This window comes from Sarcophilus harrisii, chromosome 1 (genome assembly GCF_902635505.1).
Source record: "Sarcophilus harrisii chromosome 1, mSarHar1.11, whole genome shotgun sequence".
NCBI classification, from domain to species: Eukaryota; Metazoa; Chordata; class Mammalia; order Dasyuromorphia; family Dasyuridae; genus Sarcophilus; species Sarcophilus harrisii.
Window position 1 is genome coordinate 118297 of NC_045426.1, and position 27908 is coordinate 146204.

Below are 27908 nucleotides of genomic sequence, written 5' to 3' on the forward strand. Positions count from 1 at the left end.
AATTGTTTGGGCATGTATACATATATTGTATTTAACTTATACTTTAACATATTTAACATGTATTGGTCAACCTGCCATCTGGAGGAAGGGGTGGGGGGAAGGAGGGGAAAAGTTGGAACAAAAGATTTTGCAATTGTCAATTCTGCAAAATTACCCATGCATATATATCTTGTAAATAAAAAGCTATTAAAAAAAAAAAAAAAGGATTATGGCTAGAGAAGGCATCAAGACCACCACATCTTCTCCCAATTTTCTCTGATTAATTTTCCTCCTTATTTTACCTTTCTTCATAGATTTGGCAATAGCCAATCAGATTTTTATAAAGCCCGTTCCTTATTGGATACATTCATAAGGTTTCTTTCCTGTGTGGATTTTCTGATGTACAATAAGACTTGTCTTATAACTAAAAGACTTTCCACACTGGTTACATTCATAAGGTTTCTCTCCATTATGGATTGCCTGATGTGTAGTAAGAGCTCCTCTTTGCCTAAATGCCTTTCCACATTGGTTACATTTATACGGTTTCTCTCCAGTGTGAACTCTCTGATGTCTAGTAAGATCTCCCCTTTGCCTAAAAGCTTTTTCACATTTGTAACATTCATATGGTCTCTCTTCAGTGTGGATTCTCTGATGTTGATTAAGTGATTTATTGTCTATGAAACCCTTTCCACATTGAATACATTCATAGGGTTTCTCTCCAGTGTGGATTTTCTGATGTGCAAGAAGAACTCCCCTTTGCTTAAAGGGCTTCCCACATTGGTTACATTCATATGGTTTCTCTTCAGTATGAATTTTCTCATGTAGGCTAAGTGATTTATCGTCTGTAAAAGCCACTCCACATTGGTTATATTCATAAGGTTTCTCTCCAGTGTGGATTCCCTCATGCCCAGTAAGACTTGTTTTATACCTAAATGCTTTTCCACACTGTTTACATTCATAAGGTTTCTCTCCAGTGTGGATTCTCTGATGTCTAGTAAGAGGCCCCCTTTGACTAAAGGCCTTCCCACACTGGTTACATTCATATGGTTTCTCTCCAGTGTGGATTCTCTGATGTACAGCAAGAACTTCCCTTTGCCTAAAGGCCTTCCCACACTGATTACATTCATATGGCTTCTCTCCAGTGTGAATTCTTTGATGTACAGTAAGAGCTCCTCTTTGGCTAAAGGCCTTTCGACATTGGTTACATTCATATGGTTTCTTTTCATTGTGGATTCTCTGATGTTGACTAAGAGATCTAGTGTCTGCAAAACTTTTCCCACACTGGTAACATTCATAAGGTTTCTCTCCAGTGTGGATTCTCTGATGTCTAGTAAGATCTCCTCTTTGCCTAAAGGTCTTTCCACATTGGTAGCATTCATATGGTTTCTCTCCAGTGTGGATTCTCTGATGTTGACTAAGAGATCTATTGTCTGTAAAGCCCTTTCCACATTGATAACATTCATAAGGTTTCACTCCAATGTGGATTTTCTGATGTACAGTAAGAGTTCCCATTTGCCTAAAAGCCTTTCCACATTGGTTACATTCATAAGGTTTCTCTCCAGTGTGGATTCTCTGATGTACAATAAGATTGCCTTTTTTTGTAAAAGCCTTTCCACATTGTTTACATTCATATAGTTTCAATTCAGTGTGGATTCCCTGATGTCTAGTAAGAGCTCTCCTTTCCCTAAAAGCCATTCCACATTGGTTACATTCATAATGCTTCTCTCCGTGGTAGTTGATCTCATGTGTCACACATATTTCTCTCCAATGTAAGTGACAGGGACCATCACTGATGAATCTTGGCTCATGACTTTGTACCACAGAAAGGCTTGGGTTTGCAGTAGATTCCTTCATTTCAGGTCCCCTCTCTCCTTCTGAAAAAAACAATAACAACATGGGCATGCGTGGCCTACAGTATTTGGCAAATTAACTCCAGACACAGTTTTTCCATTTTCCTTACATTATCAGCACTTTCAATCCTTTCTTCATAGACATGTCATTGGCTGCATAAATAGTAAATATTTAAATTATTTCATGACAATCCAATCAATAAGCATAACAAATTTTCCTGATGACCAATTTTTTTTTTGTTACATCAGTTGAGGTCACATTCAGAATGTTACTATTGTTTTTGTGGTTACCTGAGGTAGAAGTGGCTTTGTTCTGACCCACTAGTTTTTTTTTGAGGTAGCTATTATTCATTTCTTTTTGAAAAATTATCATTTGCCTCATGCATATCCTTGTAATAAACATTTTTTTTAAATTACATGACATTATTAACATCTGAAAATGTGTCTCATACAAAAAATTTAGTTCATCATCCTGTAACATGGAAGGGTAGTGCATGCTACACTATTAGAACTCTTTCCTCTCTAGAAGATCACAGTCCCCTGTGATTGAGACACTGATCCAAGGGATTGGACCCACAAAGTGGTTATTGGGACCTTAAGTGGTAAATCATTCTTTGATTTGGTTATAAAGATAGTTGTCCTCTCAGACAATACTTATGTGCACATTTCCACCTCAAAGGTTATCTTTCTGCAGTAATTTCAATCAATTATAATCAGTAATACACTGTTTGGAGGGATTATGCAGTGATTACATCAAACTCTGACTGCTTCTAAGTGCAACATATTTTTCTGGTTCCTCACCTTGATATGAATTCATTTCCAACATTCTAGGAAGGAAAAATGGAAAAATGGCCACAGGCATGCAAAAGAACCTTGGGGATTGTCACCAGAATAGATCTCTGACTCCTGGCTTGTCTAGCAATCCCATCATCAAGTCTCTAATCATCTGATCAAAACATTACCTGCGCTTTCATTCTTGCAGCAGTGCTGGCAGGCTACTTGAAACCCATGGTCAGGAGACAGGCACAGTAGAGACAATCATGAAATCATCATGGAAGACTACAACCTTTCTAGAAAAACAGACCTTCAAGTGCCTCTCATTGAAATGTGTAAGGTTGTTTGCTAATTTGAACATATCCTCTGTTTATCCTACTCTTCTAACAGCTTCTCAAAGAATTGGTTGGTTACATGGGTTACTCATTCAGTAGGGTTTCAGAGAGAGTATGGTGACTTTACCAGTGGTAGAAAAAACAAAGTTTATAGCTGAAGACATTCTATTCTTTCAAAGATTGTAACTATGGAAATATTATTAAAAAACAACATAAAGCAATATCTACAATTGACCCTCAAATATAATTGTCATGTAGTACTATATTTGTCATGAGCCAATAGAAATATAATTTTTTTAAAAACAGTAATTAGAAATTCCTTTGGACTGGTTATAGTTTAAAGAATGGGAGCTTGTCCAATTCTCCTCCCATTTTCCACCTCATATAAGTGTGAGCATTTTTCTCATATTTGTTTCAAAACCAGAATGTAGTTGGTAGTACAGTGAATAGGCCTTTTTTTTTCTGAGCCAATTGGGGTTAAGTTATTTTCCCAGGATCACACAGTTAGGAAGTGTTAATTGTCTGAGACCAAATTTGAACTCAGGTTCTCCTGACTTCAGGGTTGGTGCTGCATCTACTGTACCACCTAGCTGCCCCATAAATAGGGCTTTTAATCATGAAGACCTGAATTTTAATCCCCCCCTTATAATCTTGCTAGCCAATTTACAGGACTCCCTGTTTGCCTGTTTTTTTATTTGTAAAATAGGTATAACAACTGCACCTAATCCTAGGGTTCTCATGAGGACAAAGTAAGATAGCACAGTGCATAACACACAGTAGGTGCTATAGAAATGCTAGTCATTTGATTTCATGTTTACTATTTCCTCTCCAGTTGTGCTCTCCTTCTTTAACCATTATTATCGTCACTAATAAATGATTTAGTGAGGCACTAAATTTATCCACTTTATCTGGCAACTGGTGGGTTTCTGCATAGTTGTTGGTGAAGTATCATCCCTACCAGACCTTGGCCTCCAGAAGACTATCTCTTTATGTTCCTGGTCATTAGCCCAGCGCTAGGCATGTAGCAGACACTTAAATCTTTGCTGACTTGAAGAAATTCTAGGAAATGACTCATCTTTGAAAACCTAATACCTTTTGGCACTTTAGAAGAGAATTTCTTTGCCCCAATTTCAAACAATGACTACTTATAGGATCATAGATGATCATTGGAAGGGATCTATAGGGCCATAGAGCGCACTCATTTTATAGATGGGAAACTGAGATTCAGTGACCCAGGAAGCCACTGTAAAAAAAATCTGAAACAGAATTCCAAGACTGGTCTTTCTCCCCCAAACCTAGCAGTTATTTCTTAGTAACTTCTAGAAGTCTCTTGTAACCACAACTCACATACACCTGCTTCCACCTCACTCACCTGGAGGGCAGATCCTCAGGCCTTCTTGGTCCAGCATCCATGGCGCTTCCCCTTGGTTAAAATAAAAGATCACATCTTCTCTGGGAACTGGAAGTCCTGGGTATGGAAATCAGTTAGGGATGAAGATGGAGAGAAGTTTGTAATTTGCTTCTCCATTTTGAGATTCACCCCATCATGTTCACACATATCAATCTATACTTACCCAGTAGCACTTATAAAGCAAATAACCCCAAACAGGATGTGTCACATTAACCTGTTGTCCAACTTATTCTGAGAGTCAAACCCTCCTCCCCCCATCTCTGGATACAAAAAGCATGTTAACTCATTTGTTCTTTATTGTTAATTTAGATACTTAAAATAGTCAAAATAACTTATTTGCTGGAAGTTGTTTTTAAAACAATACTGTTGTTACATTTTAAAGAAAGCACATGGCACAGAACCTGGGAATAGTAGGTTAAAAAAATGCTTATTCCCTTCCATTTCTTTCCCACCTCTTGTGTTGGAATTTGAGGGAAGATTAAGGAGAAAATTCCTATACTAGGAACAAGTAGGTGCTTTGGGGTACAAATTGAGGCTTGTTAAATAGAAGAATATTCCAAATAGTAGAGCCATGGAGGAACAGTAAACAGAAGCTGCCTTAGCAATTTTCAGAGCTTTGAAAGACAAAATTTGCATTCAAATGAAGTTTAAACAAAAGCACCTCTGAGATTACTTCATACTGATTTGATCTTTGACATGAAGCTGCCTCAGATTGGTAAGAGAGCTTTGTAAGCAACAAAAGACACCCTCAGGGTCCTATCTAACAATGCAAAGAACAGAAGTTTCCTTTTCCTATTTTATAGTCTTCTCTCCCCCCAAAACAAAAGAAAAAATCCAGCATACTAGGGATTCAAGATATCCCCTCTGATTCTTTGACTTGGAATTATCAGGGTAAGTGTCCTTACCCAAGGAGAGCAAGTTCCAAGCATTCTCCCACATGACCTCCTTGTACAGCTCCTTCTGAGAATGGTCCAAAAGGCCCCACTCCTCCTGGGTGAAGTCCACAGACACATCCTTGAATGTCACCAACTCCTAAACCATCAGAAGTGATAAGATGTGAGCTGAAAAACACTTCAGCATTAAAAAGTCCAACCCTTTTCAATTTACAGGAAGAAACTGAAACATAGAGAAGGGATTTGCCCAAAGGTCTTATTTTTTTAGGAGTATCAGTCAACTCTTAAATCCGTGGTGACTGAGAGTCTGACTGAATTTTGAGAAAAGCATTTTATAGGATCAGTTAGAAGAAAGCTGAAAAATTATAGAATTATAGATAATATCTTACAAGAAATGTCTTATAATGGAAGAGCATACTCAGACCTCATGGCATGTTCCTTTAATGAGTTTTCCAAACTCTTTGTTGACAACCATATTGCTCTCTCAACTCTATTTCATATTTCTCACTCCTGGTGACTACTTGATTCCTTTATTTTATTTATAACCTCTTCTCCTAAATAAACCATCTTTTACCAAAGTGAATGGCCATTATGAATTTCTCACATATTTATTTTGGACTAGGAATTTCTACCCTGAATTTTTCATGGTCTATGTGTAAAGCACATTTCACAGTTTATTTCTTCTATTTTATTATTTTCCTTTGTACAACTGAGCAATTTATTGCTTTTTTACACCTTTGAGATTTCCAAGAAGAAGACCACATAGATACTCAGGGTGAAGGGTGGAAAGTTGGAAAAGGTGGAGCAAGGAAGGAGGCCTGACTTTGGGAGTGGGTTCCACTGATGGATATTTTTATAGGATATGGTATATCATACTGAGGCTTGGGGATTTAAGAGTCATCTCTCCTGGGAGAGAATTAAGACTTGAAGGCATAGAAGAGCATGGATACAGAGTTCAGATTCCTAGGAGAATGTGGAGGAAAAAATGAAAGAACAACAAGAGAAAATGACTATCTAGAGGGAATATTCCTTAATACAAAGCAGTATTCTCTCTGTCATCTGCTTTGATACACAGTATTCTGAAGGGAAGGCATCTGTGGGGCTGACCTAAAGCCAATGCCAGAAAGAACTTATAGCACAGACCTCAGAATGGATACCTTGAAGGCTTTGATTGTATAAAGTGTACAGGGAAAAAACAAAGACCAGTTGAGTAGAAGAGCTATGAAACAGAGATTAAGACTCTAGGCAAAACAGAAAGGGAAGATGGACAATTAAGGAGAGGGAGATGACTGTTAAAAGGGGGAAGAAAATAGATGAAATTAGAAAACTAATGAACAGAACTAGTCAAAGGGCAAAAGAGAATGGAAATCTACAAAAGAATTAAAAGGAATAAATGGGATGAAGACATGAAGAATGAGATTAAAGCAGAAGAGATGACCAAATATCTTGAGAAACTAGAGGTAAATGATTTATGGCATCTTCTAAATGGGATAACAGAGGAATGTGTTCCAAAGGGAACACATGGAACTTCTACAAAAATTAATCAATAAGATAGAGAATTATAAAAAAAAAAAAAAATTAGAAAAATAAATGAACAAAACCTAAGTACAAAATATACGATGATAAAATTAGCAGGGGAAAAGATAAATTGGAAAAAATAAAAATGACAAAACTAAAAATGGCTTCTTAGAAACAATAAAATGGAGAAAACACTTGGCTAATCTGATCAAAAGGAAGAAAGCAGAAAAATCCAGTCAATAAAATAGCAAGTAGCAAAAGTAAAATCACAAGAAAACAAGATGAAATAATATTCAATTTTATACTAAAGAAACTGAGAAAGAGGAATACTGCCAATAGCATGAAATATTCAAATTGTCAGAAGACAGGAAAATTCTATCAAATTTATAAAGAACAGTTACCCACACTTCACCACTAATTCCACCAAAGAAGAAAATATCTTACAAGGATGCTTTTAGGAGTCTATCATAGACCCAAAACTGAAAGCAAGGAAAGTCCAGAGAGTAAATTACAATTCAAATAATAAACATTGTCTCCTCCCTCCATTTTAAACAAAATCCTATCAAAACACTATAGTGTTTCATTGTGATCAAGTGGGACTGCTACTAGCAATGGAAGGATAGTTCAACATTGGGAAACAATGAACATAATCTCATTTTAAACCAAAACATCCAAAACCACTCAGCAAATTCAATAGATAAAAAGAATGCTTTGGGAAAAGTACAGATCTTCTTGTGGCAAAAATTTAAGTAGAAGTATACACCTAGTCTAACCAGCATTTTTGGAAATGTAAGAACTAGAGTTAGACATGTTTATGAATGGAGTAAGTGCCTTTGAGAAGAAACTAAATGGAAAAAAAGTTTTGTGAAGAAAGAATCAAAGTTCATAAAATCTTGCCCTCAAAACAAACTCTCTAAAAATTTGTATGTATCAATTGGAAGCCACAAGACAAATTCAGGGGACTTTAAAAAAGGGAAGTAAACATAAAATATCTCAAAGTAAAAAAAAGTCACATAGAAAAGACAGCAAGGTAAAACTATGTATCATCAGTCTATCAGAATGTCCTTTAAAAAGCAGCCTAGATAAAAGATTTAAATGCAGAAATATCTTCTGATGAGACAGGCCCTGAATTTTGTCTCAGAAAGGTGCTTTAAGTTGTTCTTTTCATAACTTTGCACAGTCAAAAGAATGTTCCTTTTCCAGATAGAATCCATAAAAAAAAAAAAAAAAAAAAAAAAAACATCTTAGAGGTCATAAAAGACCATGCTCTGGATATCCCTTTCCTGTTCCAGGAGCCTTGACAAAGTACCAAAATTTCCCAATATAGGCAACCTCCTTTGGTCTCCCATTCTGATAGCCTACCACAGCTCCTGATGGCCAAGGGAAAACCTCTCAGAATCCTTTCTATATCAACCTGGAACCACATTACTTCCTGAAAGAGATTTCAGAATGAAAACTCCCAGAAACATCATAGCCAAAATGAAGAGCTTCCAAATCAATGAGAAAAAAATCTTTCAAGCAGCCGGAAACAAAGTCTAGTATAATTCAAAAGGAGCTTCCATTAACATCAGACTCGATTTTGCAGTATCTTATTAAAGAACAGAGATCTGAGAATAGCATATGATATGACAGGAGGCAAAGAACATGAGTTTATGTCCAAGATAATTTATGAAGCAAAAACAAATATAATGCTATTAAAGGAAAAGGACCTTTAATGAAAGTACTTTCAAGAATTTCTTTTTTTTTTTTTTTAAATTAATTAATTAATTTATTTATTTAATAGCCTTTTATTTACAGGTTATATGCATGGGTAACTTTACAGCATTAACAATTGCCAAACCTCTTGTTCCAATTTTTCACCTCTTACCCCCCACCCCCTCCCCCAGATGGCAGGATGACCAGTAGATGTTAAATATATTTAAATATAAATTAGATACACAATAAGTATACATGACCAGACCGTTATTTTGCTGTACAAAAAGAATCAGACTCTGAAATATTGTACAATTAGCTTGTGAAGGAAATCAAAAATGCAGGTGGGCATAAATATAGGGATTGGGAATTCAATGTAATGGTTTTTAGTTATCTCCCAGAGTTCTTTCTCTGGGCGTATCTGGTTCAGTTCATTACTGCTCCATTGGAAATGATTTGGTTGATCTCGTTGCTGAGGATGGCCAGGTCCATCAGAACTGGTCATCATATAGTATTGTTGTTGAAGTATAAAATGATCTCCTGGTCCTGCTCATTTCACTCAGCATCAGTTCGTGTAAGTCTCTCCAGGCCTTTCTGAAATCATCCTGCTTTCAAGAATTTCTAATGAAAAAACTTGACACATAAAGGAAAACTTTAAAGTTCAAATACAAGAGAAATTTTTAAAAATTGTCCAGGATGAACTAACCTCAGGGACTCAAAAGGACAAGTTAATTATATTCAATTAGGGTGATATGACATATGTCCCATCAGATCCTTATTGGGGCTCACAGAGGGAATCATACTAGAATGAAGCTGGAAGTCGTTCTGTTATGTCTTAAGAAGATCTTTGAGGAGAGACTGGAAAGACAGGAAGAGGGTGGAGAGAAAGTAGGACTAGGAAATATCTCTGGTAAGGAGTGTCTACAAGTTGATATCTCTACAAACAAGGAGAGTGAGTGGGGACATCTCATGCCTGAACCTCAATCATCTAGGCCAAGAAAGGAAGGATATACACAACACAGAGTTGAATGGAGAAATATATTTTACTCACCAGTAAAAATGGGGGAAGTAGAGGGGGAGTTAGAGGGAGGATAGATTAAGAAATTAGTCATAAGCAAAACAAATTCAACTGATGTACAAGAACATATATTAGGGTTTTTTGATGAGCTAAAGAGAATCTGAGGGATTAGCCATGAATGGGGAATGCATGAATAAGGGCCATAAATGCAATGGATACAATTCCTGAGGAACACTGTTGAAACAGCTGGTCTCAGCCATTTAAAAATGCAAGGCTCTAGTGCAGAATGAGAAATGTTTTTTTTAGGACATAGGCAAGTGGATTTTTAAATTTTTTTTCAGATTGAATGTTGTGTGTAATAGGTTTGCTTTTATTTATGTTCTTAGTGGAGGGGGAGATGAAAAAATGAGAAGATGGATCTTGGTTGATACAAATATGTGTGTGTATACATGTATGTACACATACATAGGAACATTGATCAGATGAAGTTTCCTAATCTTTGAGATATAACATTTAGATGACCAAAGATGACCAACATTTTATTTAACTTGAATGTGCACACATGAACACATAAATGTACATGTGGGCACATACCTGCGATACACATGTTTGTACACATATGTGTCAATACATAGCACCTGTGATCAATGATCAGTGAATTCGTGAGGTTTCTTGATGACACTGCCTACTTCTTGATAGAGAAGTGATATTCAGAGCACACATTGAGATAATGTTCTTTCAATATAAACATTAAGAAATTTTGTTTAACTTGACTACATACGTTTTTGTGGAGAGGATTAGTTTTTCTTGCTTTCTTAATGGGAGAGCATTGTACAAAGGAGACAGAAGGCTAATTTTTGTTTTTAAAAAAAGTCAAAATTTGGAACTATGCCCAAATCGTTATTAAACTGTGCATACCCTTTAATCCAACAGTGTTTATACTGGACTTATACCCCCCTTAAAGGAAGGAAAGAGACCCCCATGTGCAAAAATGTTTGTGGCAGCCCTTTTTGTTGTGGAAGAAACTGGAAACTGAATAGATGTCCCTCAGGTGGGAAATAGCTAAATAAGTTGTGGTATATAAATGTTATGGAATATTATTGTTCTGTAAGAAATGATCGGCAGGATGATTGCAGAAAGGTCTGGAAAGATTTACATGAATTAATGCTAAGTGAAGTAAGCATAACCAGATCATTGTACATGGCAACAATAAGATTATATGATGATCAATTCTAATGAAAGTGATTCTCTTCAACGAGATGATTTAGACCAGTTCCAATGATCTTGTGATAAAGAGAGCCATTTACATTCAAAGAGAGGATTGTGAAAACTGAGTGTGGATCACAACATAACATTTTCACTTTTTCTTGTTTCTGTTTGCTTGCATTTTATTTTCTGTTTCATTATTTCTGGTCTGATTTGACTTTTCTTGTGCAGCAAGATAATTGTATAAATATGTATGTATATATTGGATTTAACATATTATTCCTATCATGTTTAACATATATTGGGCTACTTCCCAACTAGGGAGAGAGTGGGGGAACAGGGGAAAAATTGGAATACAGGATTTTGCAAAGGTTAATATCGAAGAAATATCCATGCCTATGTTTTAAAGCTTTAATTAAAAAAAAATTTTTTAAAGTGAAAATTTGAATTAAATAAAATAAATCAATAACTGCCTCCACCTGCCCAATCTTTCTGACCACAGAAATAAAAATAAAATGAGGATAAAAACACCTTCCTTCCAGTGTTTGTTCTGAGGATCACAGGAAATATTGGTAAGGTGTTTAACTTGTGTCTGGTACTTAATAGGTCCCTCATAATAATTGCAACTTTTCTTCTCTTAGGAAGTCTTCAAATTAGGCTACTCAAGTGATGGCTTTCAGAAGTAGCACTCTTCCCATTGAGCTTATCAGCCCTGGTGGAAGGGCCACCATTTCCTCGAGTTCTGTCTTTCCCCTGCCACATGGTTGGGTCAGTTTTGTTATTTACCCTAAAAGGTGACAAAGCTGCCCAAGAGTAGACTAACATAGTGGGCAAAGGCTCCATGTGCCTCCTTCCCAGGACGATTCTGAGAGCCTCTGGAAAAATTAGTATAGCTGCCTGGAAATCTAAAGACCTAAAGATCGGCTATTGTGAAACCAGGGTCCTTCAGCTATGACAGACTTCCCAAGATGGCACATTGCCACCCCCTGCTCTGCTGAACACAGGAGCTCCCATAACCTCTTTGAAATGGTAGGGATCAGTCCCTGTGCCAGAGTGGGTTTTAGAAGCAGCAGAGCAGCAAGATGACCCCAGAGCTCTCTGTACTAAACTCCTGGGCTTAGACCCAGGACTTTTCTCGATGCTTATTGGCTGGACCAAAGAAGTGGTCAAGGGGAAGGATCTGGGGAGATGTTTGAAGACTTGTGGGACTGGAGGCAGAAGGATACACGCAGCCCTAGGAGGACATTTTGTATAGTAACTTGCAGCCCAAGAACAATAAAGGTAAAGATAAGGAGAATCCTATCAGCCTCTTTTAGACAGTCTCCTGTGGTTGGTCCTGTGCCAGATGGGGACGTAGAAGAACCAGAGCCTCAGGATGGTACTAGAGCTCTTTGGACTAGAACTCCAGGTCTTGGATCTAGGGCCTTTCTCAGTACTTATTGTTTGGACCAAGAAATGATCAATGAGAGGGATTCAGGGAGAACTGGGAAGGCTCGGGGGACCTGAGGCAGAAGGACATGAGCCAATCCAGAAGGACAGTTCCTGCTTGATGACCACACTGCCCAGGACAAGAATGGGGGAAGCCTTCCAAGCTCAGCTCCAGGCCTAATCAGACCAAAATCAGTGAAGGGTTTTCCAGGAACTTCAGAACCTATAAGGGAGAGCTTGGTCACAGGAAATCAAGATGAGGGGGGAGAGATTTTCAGTGGAGTGAGAGGCACCAAAGAGAGCAGACCTGATCCCTGTGGAATGGAGATATACCATTAAGTGTTGGACCTCATCAGTCCATTGCAATAGGAAGGACACCATTTAAGGGCTATGTGTGGTGTGTGTCTCAGTGCCCAAGATACCAAGGGCCCAAAGAATCAGCTGGAAATAGAGAAGAAGGGCAGAGCAGTGTTGTTCCTACTGCCTATTTTTGTTAAAAAAAAGAAAAAAAAAAATGACCAACACATAAAGGCCCTGCCAGCTTTACAGCCCATTCTCCATAGCTATAGAAATGGTTGTGACTGGTATGGTTGGTCAGGTCTGGGGATGGACTGTACTCACCTGAGGAGGTCTGAGGCTCCCAGGGGCCATTGCCTTTGGCTTCTGGCTCCGGGCTCCCTGTGGAGATAGGAATGTAACCAAAATGATTCCATTTTGTCAAATTCCTCCTTCTGGCCCCTGGTTTTCATCCTAAGGTCTTGTTGTTCCCACTCTTGAGGGACACCCAAAGGAGCAACAGCCAAAGCTCTTACTAATAGAAGTAACACCTAATCATGAGGGGGCTTTAATTCTAAGTCTCTCTGAAAACCAAAACAAAGACAGGAGCCCCAGGAGAGTCCCTTCCTTCTTTATCGCTGCATAGAAAAGCCCAGCTTCCCCACTCCATCATTTTAGTTCCAGCTTGATGGCCCTTCTGTTTATAGTCTGGAAGACTACTATTTGGTCATCAGAGCAAGAACTGTCCTCCTGGGTTGGCCCGTTTCCTTCTGCCTCAGGTCCCCTGAGCTTTCCCAGGTCTCCCTGAATCCCTCTCCTTGATCATTTCTTGGTCCAAACAATACTCTCACAATAAAATTGTTCCAATTTCTACTTTAGGTGTCTGCCTTTGACTGAGTCCCTGCTTGGGCCAGGCTTGGGTCCTCAGAAGATGAAGCAGAAAGGGAGAATCATCCCAGAGGAGGAGAGAACTTTTCCCTCTCTTTCTATGTGGGAAGGAAGCCTACGATTGAGGAAGTGAGGTCCTCCAGGGCCTTTGTAGGCAGGGCGCGGAGTCTGGAAACATGTGACCCAAATCTGGGAAGGAAGTGGGAATCTGGAAAAGGTTTAGGGGTATGATCTCATCTAGCAGGCAGGCTCGGTAGAAAGGGAGACCTTGGTAGACTTGAAGGACACTCACCACAAGGTCAGGAGGAGGAGACTCAATGGCCAGACTACTACCCTCTTTCTCTTCTCTGCCCTCCTTGATCCAACCTCCTACAGAGACCCAGAGGTCCAAGAGACTATGGGATCCCAGATGGGAGGAGAGCAGTCAGTTCCTCAGTGGCTCCCGAGTCAGAGCTCTCCCTGGTCCTCTGCCTCCCTGTGTCCCCTGTCCCCAACTAACATCAACATTCAGACAACAGGCTGCTTGATGTAGGTGGGGGAAGAGACAGGGAAGATGGAGGATGGGGAGGGCCCTGGAATGAAGTCCTTAGGTGATGACCAGGGGAAACCTGAGGCAGGGGAGGAAACATCCTGTCTGGGATTCAATTCTGAGGAGTCTGAGAGAAGAAAGGGCTAGGGAAGTAGGAGGTCTGGGGAGCAGGGGCAAGCTCTGGGAGGCATATAGTCATGGCAGGAGGTCAGAAGCACTCAAGTGACAAAAGTTCTCCAGGGGGACAGCTGAGCCTGGGAAAACAGGAGGTCTATCTAGGAGCCGGGGAAGACTGTTAGGACCCTCACATAGAGTTTAGGTTTGGAGTCTTTAAAGGGAAAGTACAGACAGGGAATCACATGCCTGGAAGCTGATGGGGAACAAGTCCAAGAGTTAAAAGTATCAGATAAGGAAGAGCAGGAAAGAGCTTTAGTAACTGTGTACACGGTGAGGTCCTTAAAGGGGGCTGGGTCTGAAGGGAGGACACTTGAATTTCACCCTTCATCTTAGACAACAGGCTGAAAAGCCAGGACATGTGAATCTCTAAATATGAGATGGGTACAGGGAGATGGGCTCTCTGGGTCCTGATCAGAAGGCTGAAATCAGGACTCCTGGATTTCCATGGACAAAGTCTGGAGTCTGAAAACATGTGACCCAAATCTGGGAAGGAAGTGGGAATCTGGAAAAGGTTTAGGGGTATGAGCTCATCTAGCAGGCAGGCTTGGTAGAAAGGGAGACCTTGGTAGACTTGGAGGACACTCACCACAAGGTCAGGAGGAGAAGACTCAATGGCCAGGCCAGTCAGCTGATACCAGAAAATATGAGGGACGCTGTGTCAGACCAACCTGGGACCTGCAACCACGGGTCTGACTTCCATAAAACAAAGAGGTCGCAGCTGCAGCGGAAGGCAGAGAGAGATCTCGGTTCAAAGGTTTCCTGATTCCCAGCAGCTCAATTTGACAGGGTTTTCCTAATCCCAAGAGCCCCACCCTGTCCATTCCCCAAGATAGATGGGCTCTTTCCTCCAATCAAAGCCAGGGCCAAGACTTTAGAACTCTCACAATCTCTCCTTCCTAAACCCATCCCCCCATCACTGAAAGATCCCTTCTTCTGTCCTAAACTCTTTTCAAACTCCACCCCAGGACTCAAATTCCACCTGAGCCACCACTCCCAGCCTGGTTATCTCTGAGAGCTCCTCCTCCCCACTGCCTCCACCAGCTCCCTCCCTCTCAGATTCAGCCCCTCTCCTTCAGAGCAGAGAGAGAGACCGCCCTGCTAAAACTGCCTCATCAGACTAACCCAAAGTAAGGGACCCTATTCTTTGAGCAGGAAGCAGCAAATGCTTGGGAAGATTGGAATGTTCCATGCAATTTGTAACTGTTAATCCAGATTAGATTGGACCAAATTGTTAACTGGTTGGTCTTTAAACCTCTACAAGGGGACCAGACCTTAAGGCAAAATACCCTGAAACTTCATCATTAAAGCAAAATGATAGAACTGCAAGACTAAAAATTAAAAGTAATTGGATAAGAATTCTCTATTCTATTTTGAATATGCGACCCCTAATCACTAGGGTAGAGCCATGTAATCAATATTTCCCTTCATTCCAAAATGAAAGGAAAATGGGTTCAGGAACCACCAACAAAAGACACAAACCCAAATGAAGACTTATTAACATAATGAATTATGACTGACTCAAAGAACAACAACAAAAAATGATAACTTTGTAAAAGAAAATGACAAGGATGAAACCATACACAGAAATTTCTGAGATTCAGTTAAAGCAGTCCTCAGAAGGAAAATATATCCCTAATCCTAATCCTAACCCTAACTGAAACCTGATTTTTATATAGAAACAAACCTTAAATTAAGCACTGCCATCTTCACAGCCCATGCTCCCTATCTATGGAACTGATTGTGATTGCTGGTGTTGATCCAGTCTGAGGATAGACTACACTCACCTGAGGAGGTCAGAGGTTCCCAGGGCCCATTTCCTCTGACTCCAGGCTCCTGTGGAAGTAGCAAAACAATCAAAGTTATCAAATTCTTCCCTCTGGTCCCCAGTTTTTATCTCAGGGTCCTGCTTTTCCCACCCTTGAGGGACCCACAAAAGTAGCAACAGCCAAAGCTCTTACTAACAGAGGTCACACCTAACCATGGGAAGTTTAATTTTAAGCCTCTGAAAACCAAGAAAAAGACAGGAGGCTTCCTTCTTTACCTCTGCATAGAAAAGACCAGCTTTTCCACTCCATCATCTTAGTCCCAGGCTGATTGCCTTTCTATTCATAGTAGGAGAGACTGCTATTTGGGGCTTTCACAATAAAACTGTTCTAATTTCACTCCATTTTTGGTGTCTACTTTTGGCCCAATCCCTGCTTGGGCCAGGCCTTATGTTGAGGTTGGGAAAGGGGGAGCCCTCCCAGACTGGTATTGCAAAGTATCTCAAAAGAATTTGCAGGCTTGAACCCATCTCCCAGTCAAGGGACAAAGCTTTATTGTAAGTAATGCTATTACAAAGTGGGCTTGAATTCTAAAGCTTTGAATTCAGCCGAGAAACAGAAGCAAAGAGATGCATTTATCCAGCTTTCAATCATAGATATACAAATTCTATGGCTCATAGGGAGTGGTCTGCAGAATTTGGTTCTCTTGACCAGATTATTACTGACAAGATTACCAGTCAGCAGAGAATTGAGGAGTGGTCCTGTTCACTGTTGTCTTAGAAGGTTGATTTATGGGAGTTTCCTGAGGCCAGAAGCTATCTAAGGAGTGCTCAGAATGAGACAGGTTGGGCATGGGAGTTTCCTGAGGCAGAAAATCTGGAATCACTGACTTATTGCCAAAACAGAAGCCCTTCTAAAATCAGGGACCACAAAAATCAATAACAGATCTGAAACTTGAGTTAACCTCTGTGACCACAGTTCTATGACCACAAGATATGGATGAATTGTTTATGTGTGTGAAAGCAATTATAAGAATAACATGACATCGTACCTGGAGTGACCTCAGGTGCTCACAGACAGCTCTACCTCACTTGGCTAGAAACTCAGTTTAGATTCTTCTGACTATCTCTTTAGAATCCTCTTCGTGTTTTCATCTTTCATGTTTTATTCTCTTTTAAGTGCTCACATAAAACTTTTTCTCCTAGAATACTCTGTATCCTCACAAACTCTATAGAGAATTTTCTTTACACCATATCACTTATTTCAGTTCTGATGAGGAAGAAATTTCCCATCACTCTCATTCTCCACAGATCCATCCACCTCACAGATAAAACACATTCTTCCTGATTCCATATAAAAAAATATTTCTCACTTTATTCCACCTGATCATGTAAAATGCTTCTGTCAAAGTTCAGTCAGGCTCTTAATAATTATGGTTAAAAGAGCTGACTCTGACATTCATAAAGGATATGAGTTTTGGGAAGAGTGTTTCTCTGTGCTTCAGTTTCCTCCTGTAAATTGATGAGGGCTGGACATTTTAATTCTAAAGTTCCTTTAAGCTCTACATTTATAAATGTGATGATTTAGGTATTGGTGACATTCAAGGATGTGGCTATTGACTTCAACCAGGGGGAATGGGGTCTTTTGGACCATCCTCAGGAGTTATACAGAGAGATCATGTTGGAGAATGCCTGGCCCCTGCTTTCCTGAGGTGAGGATACTTCCCTTGGAAACTCTGAATTTGCAATTAAATGGAATATCTTCATTCCTACTTTGCATGATTTTAAGGGTTTATGTCAATTATCAGAAAGGGAAAAGGGCTGGTTTGCTGTCTCTAGAGCAGCAACCTCCTGCAGGCTGATAAAAAGTGATTTTGCATATTATGGTGGGAACCTGAGGGTGCCCTTTATTGCTTCTGAATCTCTCTCTTACCAATTCTAGGTATCTTCAAGTGAAAAATCAAATCAGTATGGAAACATGTCATACATGAAACTTATCTCAGAAGTTATTTCTGTTAACTTCTACTTGGACATAATTTTTTTTCTGCCAAAGCTCAGAAAATTGCTCAGGCAGCTTTCCTCATAATCTGTTCTTCTTTGGGATATGTCTAGTATTTGGAATATTCTTTTCAAGGAGCGTCAATTTGTAGCCCAAAGAGCCTAGTGTCCTTAGTATAGGAAGTTTCTCCTTAATCTTCAAATTATAGCACAAATAGCCCTCAAATATAGCCCTCAAATTATAGCACAAATGGTGAGAAAAGAATGGAAAGGAATAAACCTTTATTTTCACCTACTACATACCAGGTGATGTTCTATGTTATGGAAATGCTTGTCTTATTCCACAAATGAAAAATAAAACTAAATATAAAGACATCTTATCTCCACAGTAACCTTCCAAGTTAGGTGACACCGTTCTCCTCATTTAAGAGTTGAGGAAACTGAGGCAAAAGTTTAAAGGCAGAGAGCTCAGGGGATTTGGCTATTTCTCAGAATAAGCTGTACAGCAAGATAATGTGGCACATACTATTTTGGTTTAAACAAATAATGAGTAAATATAGACTCATGTGTGGACATAATGGGACGAATCTCAAAATTGAGTAGCCGGGATGCTCACCCCTTTTCCTAAAGAGAACTAAATTACAAACTTCTCTCCATCTTCATCCCTAATTGATTTCCCTGCTCAGGGCTTCCAGTTCCCAGAGAAGATATCATCTCTTATTTTGAGCAAAGGGAAGCACCGTGGATGTGGGACCAAAAAGGTCTGAGGAGCTTCTATCCTGGTAATGGTGATGTGATGAGGTAAAGCTGAGGTGAAAACAGATGTATGAGAGTTGTGATTACAAGAGACTTTTGGATGTTATTCTGAGGTAAATGCTGGGCCCTGGGGAGAAAAACCTGCCTTAGAATTCATTTTCAGATTATTTCTTAGGAGTAGCTTACTGAGATAGTCACTGAACCTCAATTTACCCATTTCTAAAATGAGGAGGTTGGACCCCATGGCCTTTAGCTCTCATCCAGTGGTCTTCTATGATCCTTTAAACAGTCATGGTTTGGAATTTGAGGACTTAAAAAGCTACTGTATGTGCCAAAAGGGATTAGGTTATCCAAAATGAGTTATTTCTTAGAATTTTTTTGACTCATCAAACATTTATGTGCCTACTACATGCTAGACCCTGGGTTAAGCAGCAGAAACAAAAAGAGATATATGGGTGACCCCTGCTCCTATAGAGGTCAAAGGCTGGTGAGATTGACCATACACTAAGAGGGTAGAAACCTAATATGCATTAGATAATTTTTTTTCTTTTCTTTTTTTTTTTTTTAATTTTTAAACACATGCAAAGATCATTTTCAACATTCACCTTTGCAAAATCTTGTGTTCCAAATTTCTATCTCTCTCTTCCTCCCCAGCCTCTCCCCTGGACAGCAAGTAAACATGTGCAATTCTTCTGTACATAGTTCTATAATTTAGGGGTAGGGTTGTATAAAAAATGATCAGCAGGATGATTTCAGAAAACCTAGAGAAACCTACATGAACTGATGCTAAATGAAGTAAGTAGAACCAGGAGAACATTGTACATGGTGACAGGATTATGCAATGTTCAATTCTGATGCATGTGGCTCTTTCAACAGTGAGGTTATTCAGGCTAATTTCCAATAGACTTGTGATGGAGAGAGCCATGTGCATCTAGCAAGAGGACTGTGGGGACTGAATGTGGATCATAACATAAGTTTTTCACTTTTTTTTTGTCGTTTGCTTCTTTTTGTTTTCTTTCTCATTTTTTCCCCTTTTTGATCTAATTTTTCTTGTGTAGAAAATGTTCTTGAAGGCCAATTGCAAATATTGCTTTGTGTTTGTTTTTTTCTTTTAAATTTTTATATAAAAACAACCTTTAAAATGATAGAATCTCTTTTTTTCCCAAATAGTATTTTAGTTTTCCAAATATATGTAGAGATCATTTTTGTATTCATTTTTGTAAGACTTTATCTTCCAAATTTTTGTCCCTCCCTTACTTCCTCAAGACAGCAAGCAATCTGACATATAGTTAAACATGTAAAATCTCTTATCTTTGATATTTCCGTATTTGCCATGTGTGCAAGAATCAGATCAAAAGGGGGGAAAAACTGCAACAGGGAAAAAGCAGAGAAAGAAAGCTCTCTGAATGCACATCGTGTTTTCCAAAGGATAGATTTTCTTCAGATATAACTTTGTTTTTTCTATCACTAGTAATGTGGTTGCAGTCTCACTGAAATCCTATTGAATGACCATCCAATGCCACTACTGCTGCAAGAATGCAGACCCAGGTAATATCTTTATTTGGTGCTTACAAATTTGATCAGGTAACCCAGGAATGAAACAACTATTCTGGTACAGTGAGAGACAGCCACTAAAGGTCTTTGCATGCCACCCCTGAGCTACCCTTCCTGGAATTGTGGAAACAATTTGATGTCCAATTGATAATCAGAAAGACTATATTGCACTTATAAGCAGTTAGTTTGATGTAATCACTGCATGACACCCAAAAGCAGTATATCCCTGATCATAACAGTTTGGAATCACCAATGAAAGACAACTGTTAAGGTGGAAATATGCATATACTTGTTGTTCCAGAGCATAAATATCTATATAACCAAATGTGATAATTATTTGCCACTCAAGGTGCTATTGACAATTTTTAAAGTCAAATCTCTTAGATCACTTTCTCAATCCTTCAAAGAGTTTGTGAACCTCTAAGGGGGAAGGAGGTGCAAGAGAACAATAGTGAAGTATGTGAATAGTGAAGTATGATTTTCCTTTCTATACTCTATTACTTTAGTGATCAGGGACATATAAAGATAAATGTTTATTTTTATTTTTAAAAAACAGAATAAGAAAAAAAAGAAAAACAGAAAAGTAATACAAAACAAAAGAAAAAGAACATTGGCATGTGTCCAGCAGAACATCACAAAGGATTCAAAATATATAATAACAAATTACCACGTCAAAAAATTATATATATTAGTAGAAGAAATTATATTCATGAGTGTCTATCTTTACTTATAAATTGTTCTCTTGTTTTCTACTGTACATCTTTTTTACTTTATTCTTTTTCTCCCTTTCATCCCCTCACTACCCTAAGATAGGCTGTTGTTAAAAAGGGACATATTTATGTATACATATGCAGATATATACATACACATAGATGCACACACACACATATATACACCCCATCACCAGCTCTACACACACACATATCTCTCTCCTATCTCTGCTGACTCTGCTTTAATTCTGTTCCTTAACTTGCCTTGCTATTACTTAACCTCCCCTCACTCATGTATCCCTCCCTTTTCTTCCCCCACCCTTTGCTTCCTCTTCTGCCCATCTCTCCCCGCTCACTTTTTTTTTAACAGATTTCAGATGATGCTATAACTCTTAGTGGTATATATTTGTAGTGCTGCCTTTTAATCTATTTCTGATGTGAATAGGTTTGCAGAACTACAAGCCCTCCTCCCCACCCTAATGTCTCTATTTTTCCTCTACACCTCCTTTGTAAAACAAATATTATTTTTGCCTTAACTCTGCCCCAATCTTTCTTTTGAGCTACCCTTTTGTTGAAGTCAATCTTAAACATATGGTATACATTTCCCAAGTTAAAAAAAAATTAGCAATTTGTTCATGTTGAGTTCCTTGAAATTTATTTTTGATATTGGCTTTTATCTGTTAAGTTTTCTATTTAGTTTAGTTTGGTTGAAAAAAAAAAGTCTTGAAAATCTGCAAATTCTTTGAACGTTTGAATTGTAGTCTTGGCTAATGGAATTTGGGTCAAGTTACTCAGGTATTTTGAGGGGCCTAAGTTGTAGGCCATTCCCTATATTGTCACAGATTTATTGTGAACATCCAATGTAATTATCCATGCAGCTCATTGTAAACTACCTTAATTTTGGGATGGGGGAGTTAATGAGATTTTAAAATAATTGGTTCTGCCCATTTAAGATTTTTCTCTTTTTCTGGGAAATATACTAAGTTTATGTACTGCTTATGGGGGAAGGAGGATATGAATGTATATGTGTCTATAATGTCAGTATTTGTTTTATCGTTTGTTTTTTCAGGAGAAATGAAATTTGAAGTGAAGGAAACTGCTACAGATCTAAGTGACAGATTTCTGTGGATAAAAACTCATGAGGAAAGATTCATGAGTCCCTGTGACTTGACTTGCAGAGAAACCTATGCTACACATGAGAGAATCTATCATGGAGAGAAGCATTATGAATGTAAACAATGTGGAAAGGCTTTTACAAAAAGGGGTAGTCTTACTTAACATCAGAGAGTCCACAGTGGAGAAAAACCTTATAAACCTTATAAATGTTTATAAAACCTTATAAGCTCATCAGGAGTCAAACATTGAGAAAGGGAGCACAGTATTAGGCTACATGAAAAGAGGCATTGTTGCTTGGAGTAAGAAGATGGTAGTATTACTTACTCTGCCCTGCTCAGACCAGATCTGAAACTTGTGCTCACCTCTGTGACCACAACCTAGCCAAGATGTAGGTAAATTGTAGAGCATCCAGAGAAAGGAAGCCAGCATAGTGAGGGACCTCAAGTCTTGTCATGAGGATCCTTGGCCAGCTAGAAATATATTTACTTAACCTGAATTGATGACATTTATTGGTATTTGACATTTATGGATATTTAGTCTATTAGCTGGACCACTGTCTGCTTGATTAAGCCTGAAAGCCTGATTTTCTGTTTCCTAGAAATCAGGAGATTTCAGGGAAACAGAAACCTTCCATTACAATCTCCCCAAATACCAACAATCAATTAGTTGCCTTCCCCTCCCCTTCTCAATGCTCTCTTACTTGTGATGTAATTTCTTGTATAAAAGCTATGTATCTTTACTACTTCTTTAGCCCTCCTACCATGAGCTTTCTCTTTCTTATCTCGTGATGGCACGGTTCATCCTCTGGAGGTTTTCAATAAACAACTTTTCTGCCTTCTACTGAGTGATCTCTGAGTAGTCGTTTTGGGTAAGGGTCTTCTACATCCCTCACATTTGGAAGAATTAAGGAGCTTTAGTTAGGAGACCTGTTACAATCTAAATTCATGTCAGAACCAGGATTGCCATCTTCAAGTATCTGAAATCTTCTCAAGTCTTCTTAGATTTTTCCTGCTGACCAAGATGGCCAGAATCTGAAGCAATGGGGGCAGAAGGGTGCCAAGATGGATTCACTTTTCAGGTTACAAAAAATAATGAATAAACTTTCTAAGAATTTTAGCTTCCTAGATGTGAAGTCTACTTTAAATGGGGGAGGGAGGAGTCTCTTTTTTCAGAAATCTTTAAGCAAAGAGATATGGTCTTTTGGGAGTTCAGCTTGGATTAGAAAACCTTTAAATTCCCTTCCAACTCTGAGAATCAGTGGCTCCAATTCTCCCCTTGGACTTGCCTCCTCAGAGTTCTTATTGAATTTCTTCTCTTTCTGGTTTCATGATTATTGACTAATTCCATTTCTGCCACCAGCATTGTTTAATAATACTGAAAATTCTAGACACTTGTTCTTCTGGGATCTCTGGAGGCAATGATTTCACTCTTTCCCTGAGAATGAAATTACCTGCTCGGGAAACTGTCTGTAGTGGATGTAAAGGTTACAACTTGCACTTGTGCTGCTCCTGGATAGGTCGAGCGAATATAATAAAGATGACAATACTCCCTAAACTAATCTATTTATTATTTATTTAGTGCTATACCAATCAGACTTCCAAGAAAATATTTTAATGATCTAGAAAAAATAACAACAAAATTCATATGGAATAATAAAAGGTCTAGAATCTCAAAAGAATTAATGAAAAAAAAAAATCAAATGAAGGTGGCCTAGCTGTACCTGATCTAAAACTATATTATAAAGCAGCAGTCACCAAAACCATTTGGTATTGGCTAAGAAATAGATTAGTTGATCAGTGGAACAGGTTAGGTTCACAAGACAGAATAGTCAACTATAGCAATTTAGTGTTTGACAAACCCAAAGATCCTAACTTTTGGGATAAGAATTCATTATTTGACAAAAACTGCTGGGATAACTGGAAATTAGTATGTCAGAAATTAGGCATGGACCCACACTTAGCACCATATACCAAGATAAGATCAAAATGGGTCCATGATTTAGACATAAAGAACGAGATTATAAATAAATTAGAGGAACATAGGATAGTTTATCTCTCAGACTTGTGGAAGAGGAAGAAATTTGTGACTAAAGACAAACTAGAGACCATTATTGATCACAAAATAGAAAATTTTGATTACATCAAATTAAAAAGCTTCTGTACAAACAAAACTAATGTAAGCAAGATTAGAAGGGAAGCAACAAACTGGGAAAACATCTTCACAGTTGAAGGTTCTGATAAAGGCCTCATTTCCAAAATATATAGAGAACTGACTCTTAATTTATAAGAAACCAAGCCATTCTCCAATTGATAAATGGTCAAAGGATATGAACAGACAGTTTTCAGATGATGAAATTGAAATCATTACCACTCATATGAAAGAGTGTTCCAAATCATTATTAATCAGAGAAATGCAAATTAAGACAACTCTGAGATACCACTACACACCTGTCAGATTGGCTAAGATGACAGGAAAAAATGATGATTGTTGGAGGGGATGTGGGAAAACTGGGACACTGATACATTGTTGGTGGAGCTGTGAAAGAATCCGACCATTCTGGAGAGCAATCTGGAATTATGACCAAAAAGTTATCAAACTGTGCATACCCTTTGATCCAGCAGTGTTTCTACGGGGCTTATATCCCAAGGAGATACTAAAGAAGGGAAAGGGACCAGTATGTGCCAAAATGTTTGTGGCAGCCCTGTTTGTAGTGGCTAGAAGCTGGAAACTGAGTGGCTGCCCATCAATTGGAGAATGGTTGGGTAAATTGTGGTATATGAATGTTATGGAATATTATTGTTCTGTAAGAAATGACCAGCAGGATGAATACAGAGAGGCTTGGAGAGAATTACATGAACTGATGCTAAGTGAAATGAGCAGAACCAAGAGATCATTATATACATCAACAACGATACTGTATGAAGATGTATTCTGATGGAAGTGGATTTCTTTGACAAAGAGACCTAATTCAGTTTCAATTGATCAATGATGGACAGAAGCAGCTACACCCAAAGAAAAAACACTGGGAAATGAATGTAAACTGTTTGCAATTTTGTTTTTCTTCCCGGGTTATTTCTACCTTCTGAATTCAATTCTCCCTGGGCAACAAGAAAACTGTTTGGATCTGCACACATACATAGTATCTAGGGTATACTAGGACATATTCAACATATATAGGACTGCTTGCCATCTAGGGGAGGGGGTGGAGGGTGGGAGGGAAAAATCGGAACAGAAGTGAGTGCAAGGGATAATGTTGTAAAAAAATTACCCTGGCATGGATTCTGGCAATAAAAAGTTAGTATAATAAAAAAAAAAAAACAAAAAAAACTTGCACTTGAGTATGAGTAATAAATGAGGCATTTGAAGAGATGAGTGAACTAAGATGAAATCTTTAAAAAGGTGAAGTGTTAGTTATTTGATAAATGGCCTTGAACCAATAATTAAAGAAAACATATAGATAATAGAATTATTGCTTATTCAAGTCTTTTCTTCATAAAGACACATAACACATAAAAAATGTGTTATGATGTGTTATTCTAGCCACTTGACTAGAATAACGTGGCAGTCTTATTCGAGGAATTTTCCTCGAAATATACTCAGTTAAGTATGGAAGTTATTAAACATTGTAATGATACTTTCTTATGGTTCATATGGTTCATAATTTCATAAATTGAATGGAATAACATTATGGAATGTTTGGAATGGAATAAACCATTACTAGAGTGCAGTTCCCAAATGTATCCAAGTAAAAGTATGTAAGAAGTTTTAATAACAATCTTACAATTTAATTCATAGTTTCATAGTATCCAGTTCACAAAAGGATTTCTGTATTTCTTATGCAGTGGTTTCCCAAACATTCCAATCGTAAAACAAATCAAAGTCGATATATCATAAACAACATTGCACATTTAATTCGTAAAACATACTCACTAAACAATATTAATTCTGTTCTATGCATTTCTGAATTATTTTACATAGAAAAATCACTTCATCTCTCAATTTGTTACCCTAGACTGCACAGAAATAGAATATAGTAATTATCCAATAGCCTTTAATTTTTATTCTTGCACTTCCTCATCCTGTTGTTTTAATGATGAAGTTTCAGGTTATTTTGCCTTAAAGTCTGGTCCCCTAGTAAAGACTTAAAGATCAGCCACTTAACAACTCTGTCCAATCTAATATGAATTAACAGGTACTATCCTAATCTTCCCAAGAGCCATTTGCTGCTATCTCCTCAAAAAATAGGTTCTGTTACTTTGGATTAGTTTTAGCAGAGCAGACTTTCAGCTCTGAAAGATGAGGGGCTGAGTCTGAGAGGGAAGGAGCTGGTGGAGGCAGTGGGGAGGAGGAGCTCTCAGAGATGACCAGCCTGGGGAGTGGTGGCTCAGGTGGAATTTGAGTCCTGGGGTGGAGTTTGAAAGGAGTTTAGGACAGAAGAAGGGATTTTTTGAGTGATGGGGGGCAGGGCTTAGGTAGGAGAGACTGAGAGTCCTGAAATCCTTGCCCTGGCTGTGATTGGAGGAAAGAGCTCATCCATGGGGGTGGAGGAGAGGGGGGGGGGGGGAGGAATGGACAGGGCGGGGCGCTTGCGACTAGGAAGACCCTGTCAGAGTGAGCTGCTGGAAAGCAGGAAACCTTTGAGCTGAGATCTCTCTGCCTTCCGCTGCAACTGTGACCTCTTTGTCTTCTGGGAGCCAGACCCATGCTTGCAGGTCCCAGGTAGGTCTGAGGCAGCGCCCCCCACATTTCTTGGTTTCAGTTAACTGCCCCTGGTCATTAGGTCTCCTTTTCCTGACCTCATGGTGAATGTCCTCCAAGTCTACCAAGGTCTACCTTTCTACCAAGCCTGCCTGCTGGATGAGCTCCCACCCCTAAACCTTTTCCAGACTCCCATTCCCTTCCGAGATTTGGGTCACATGTTTCCAGACTTCAGACTGTCCACAGAAATCCAGGAGTCCCAATTTCAGCCTTCTCTTCAGTACCCAGGAGTCCCATCTCCCTGTCTCTACCTCATTTTTCAGATTCCCATGTGCTGGCTTTCCAGTCTTTTATCTAAAATCAAAATTCAAGTATCTTCCCCGCACACCCAGCCCCCTTTAAGGATTCAAGTCCTCCCTTCCTACCTCCAGAACTTCACCTTGGACACAGCTACAAAAGTTCTTTCCTACTTCCCCTTATCTGAACCTATAGTTCTTGGGCTGGTTCCCCATCGGCTCCCAGACATGTGTCTCCCTGTCTCCACTTTCCCTTTAGAGACTCCAATCCTAAAGTGCACAAGAAGGTCCTAGCAGTCCTCCCGAGCTCAGTTTTCCCAGGTTTAGCTGTTCCCCTAGAGCACTTCTGACCTCCCTGCTCTGACCTATATAGGTCGTCTTGCCTACCAGACCCTATCACTGCTCTTCTCTATTCCTTTCTTCTCTCAGAGCCCTCATAGTTGAATCCCAGGCATGATTTTTGTCCCCTAGGCTCAGGTTTCTCCTGGTCATCACCTAGGACTTTCATTCCAGGGCCATCCCCATCCTCCATCTTCCCTGGCTCCCCTCCCTCCTACATCAAGTACTCTGTTGTCTGAATGATGTGTGTGTTAGTTGGGAGAGGGCACACAGGAAGGTCAGAGGACAAGGTGAGAGAGAGAGCTCTCACTCAGGAGCCACTATCTGGTCTCCTCCCGATCCCAGAACCTTGTAACTCTGGGGTCTCTGTAGGAGGATGGGGAAAGGAGGGAAGAGAAGAGGAGTAAAGGAAGGAGGAGAGTAATTTTCTTCTTCAGACACACCTTCATTTCTAATCCTAACTCTCCTTGCATTCTTCTATAGGGTGGAGTCTCTCCTCTGAGGACAGGGCCAGGGCCATTGTACCTCCTGGAGGACCTCACTCCCTGAATCCCTGTAGCCTGGCCTCCTACATAGGGAAAGAGGGGAAAGTCTTCTCCTCCTCTGGGATGCTTCTCCCTCTCCAGCTTTATCTTCTGAGGACCCAAGCCTGGCCCAAGCAGAGATTGGGTCAAAGGCAGACACCCAAAGTGGAGTGAAATTAGA

The 27908-nt window shown here is 39.1% G+C and overlaps 1 protein-coding gene across 1 annotated transcript; it reads right to left on the reverse strand.

Annotated features, from left to right (window-relative positions):
• Positions 1–333: 333 nt before the first annotated feature.
• On the reverse strand, positions 334–27723 carry LOC116420914 (zinc finger protein 436-like). Its single transcript, XM_031949151.1, has 8 exons — positions 27666–27723; positions 13561–13637; positions 12726–12782; positions 5255–5381; positions 4311–4406; positions 1725–1853; positions 908–1556; positions 334–733 (listed from the first exon to the last, which is right to left on the reverse strand). Exons 1-8 carry the CDS (start codon positions 27721–27723, stop codon positions 334–336), a joined length of 1593 nt encoding a protein of 530 aa, XP_031805011.1.
• Between the last annotated feature and the right edge of the window lie 185 nt (positions 27724–27908).

Excerpts from the sequence above, each read along its gene's own strand:
- LOC116420914 (XM_031949151.1), bottom strand. The coding sequence starts at position 27,723 with ATGGCCCTGGCCCTGTCCTCAGAGGAGAGACTCCACCCTATAGAAGAA. Across the intron at positions 5,382-12,725 it reads GGAGCCTCAGACCTCCTCAG|GAGTTGGTGACATTCAAGGA; the intron begins GTGAGTACAGTC and ends CTGATGGTTTAG. Across the intron at positions 4,407-5,254 it reads TTGGAACTTGCTCTCCTTGG|GACTTCCAGTTCCCAGAGAA; the intron begins GTAAGGACACTT and ends TTCCATACCCAG.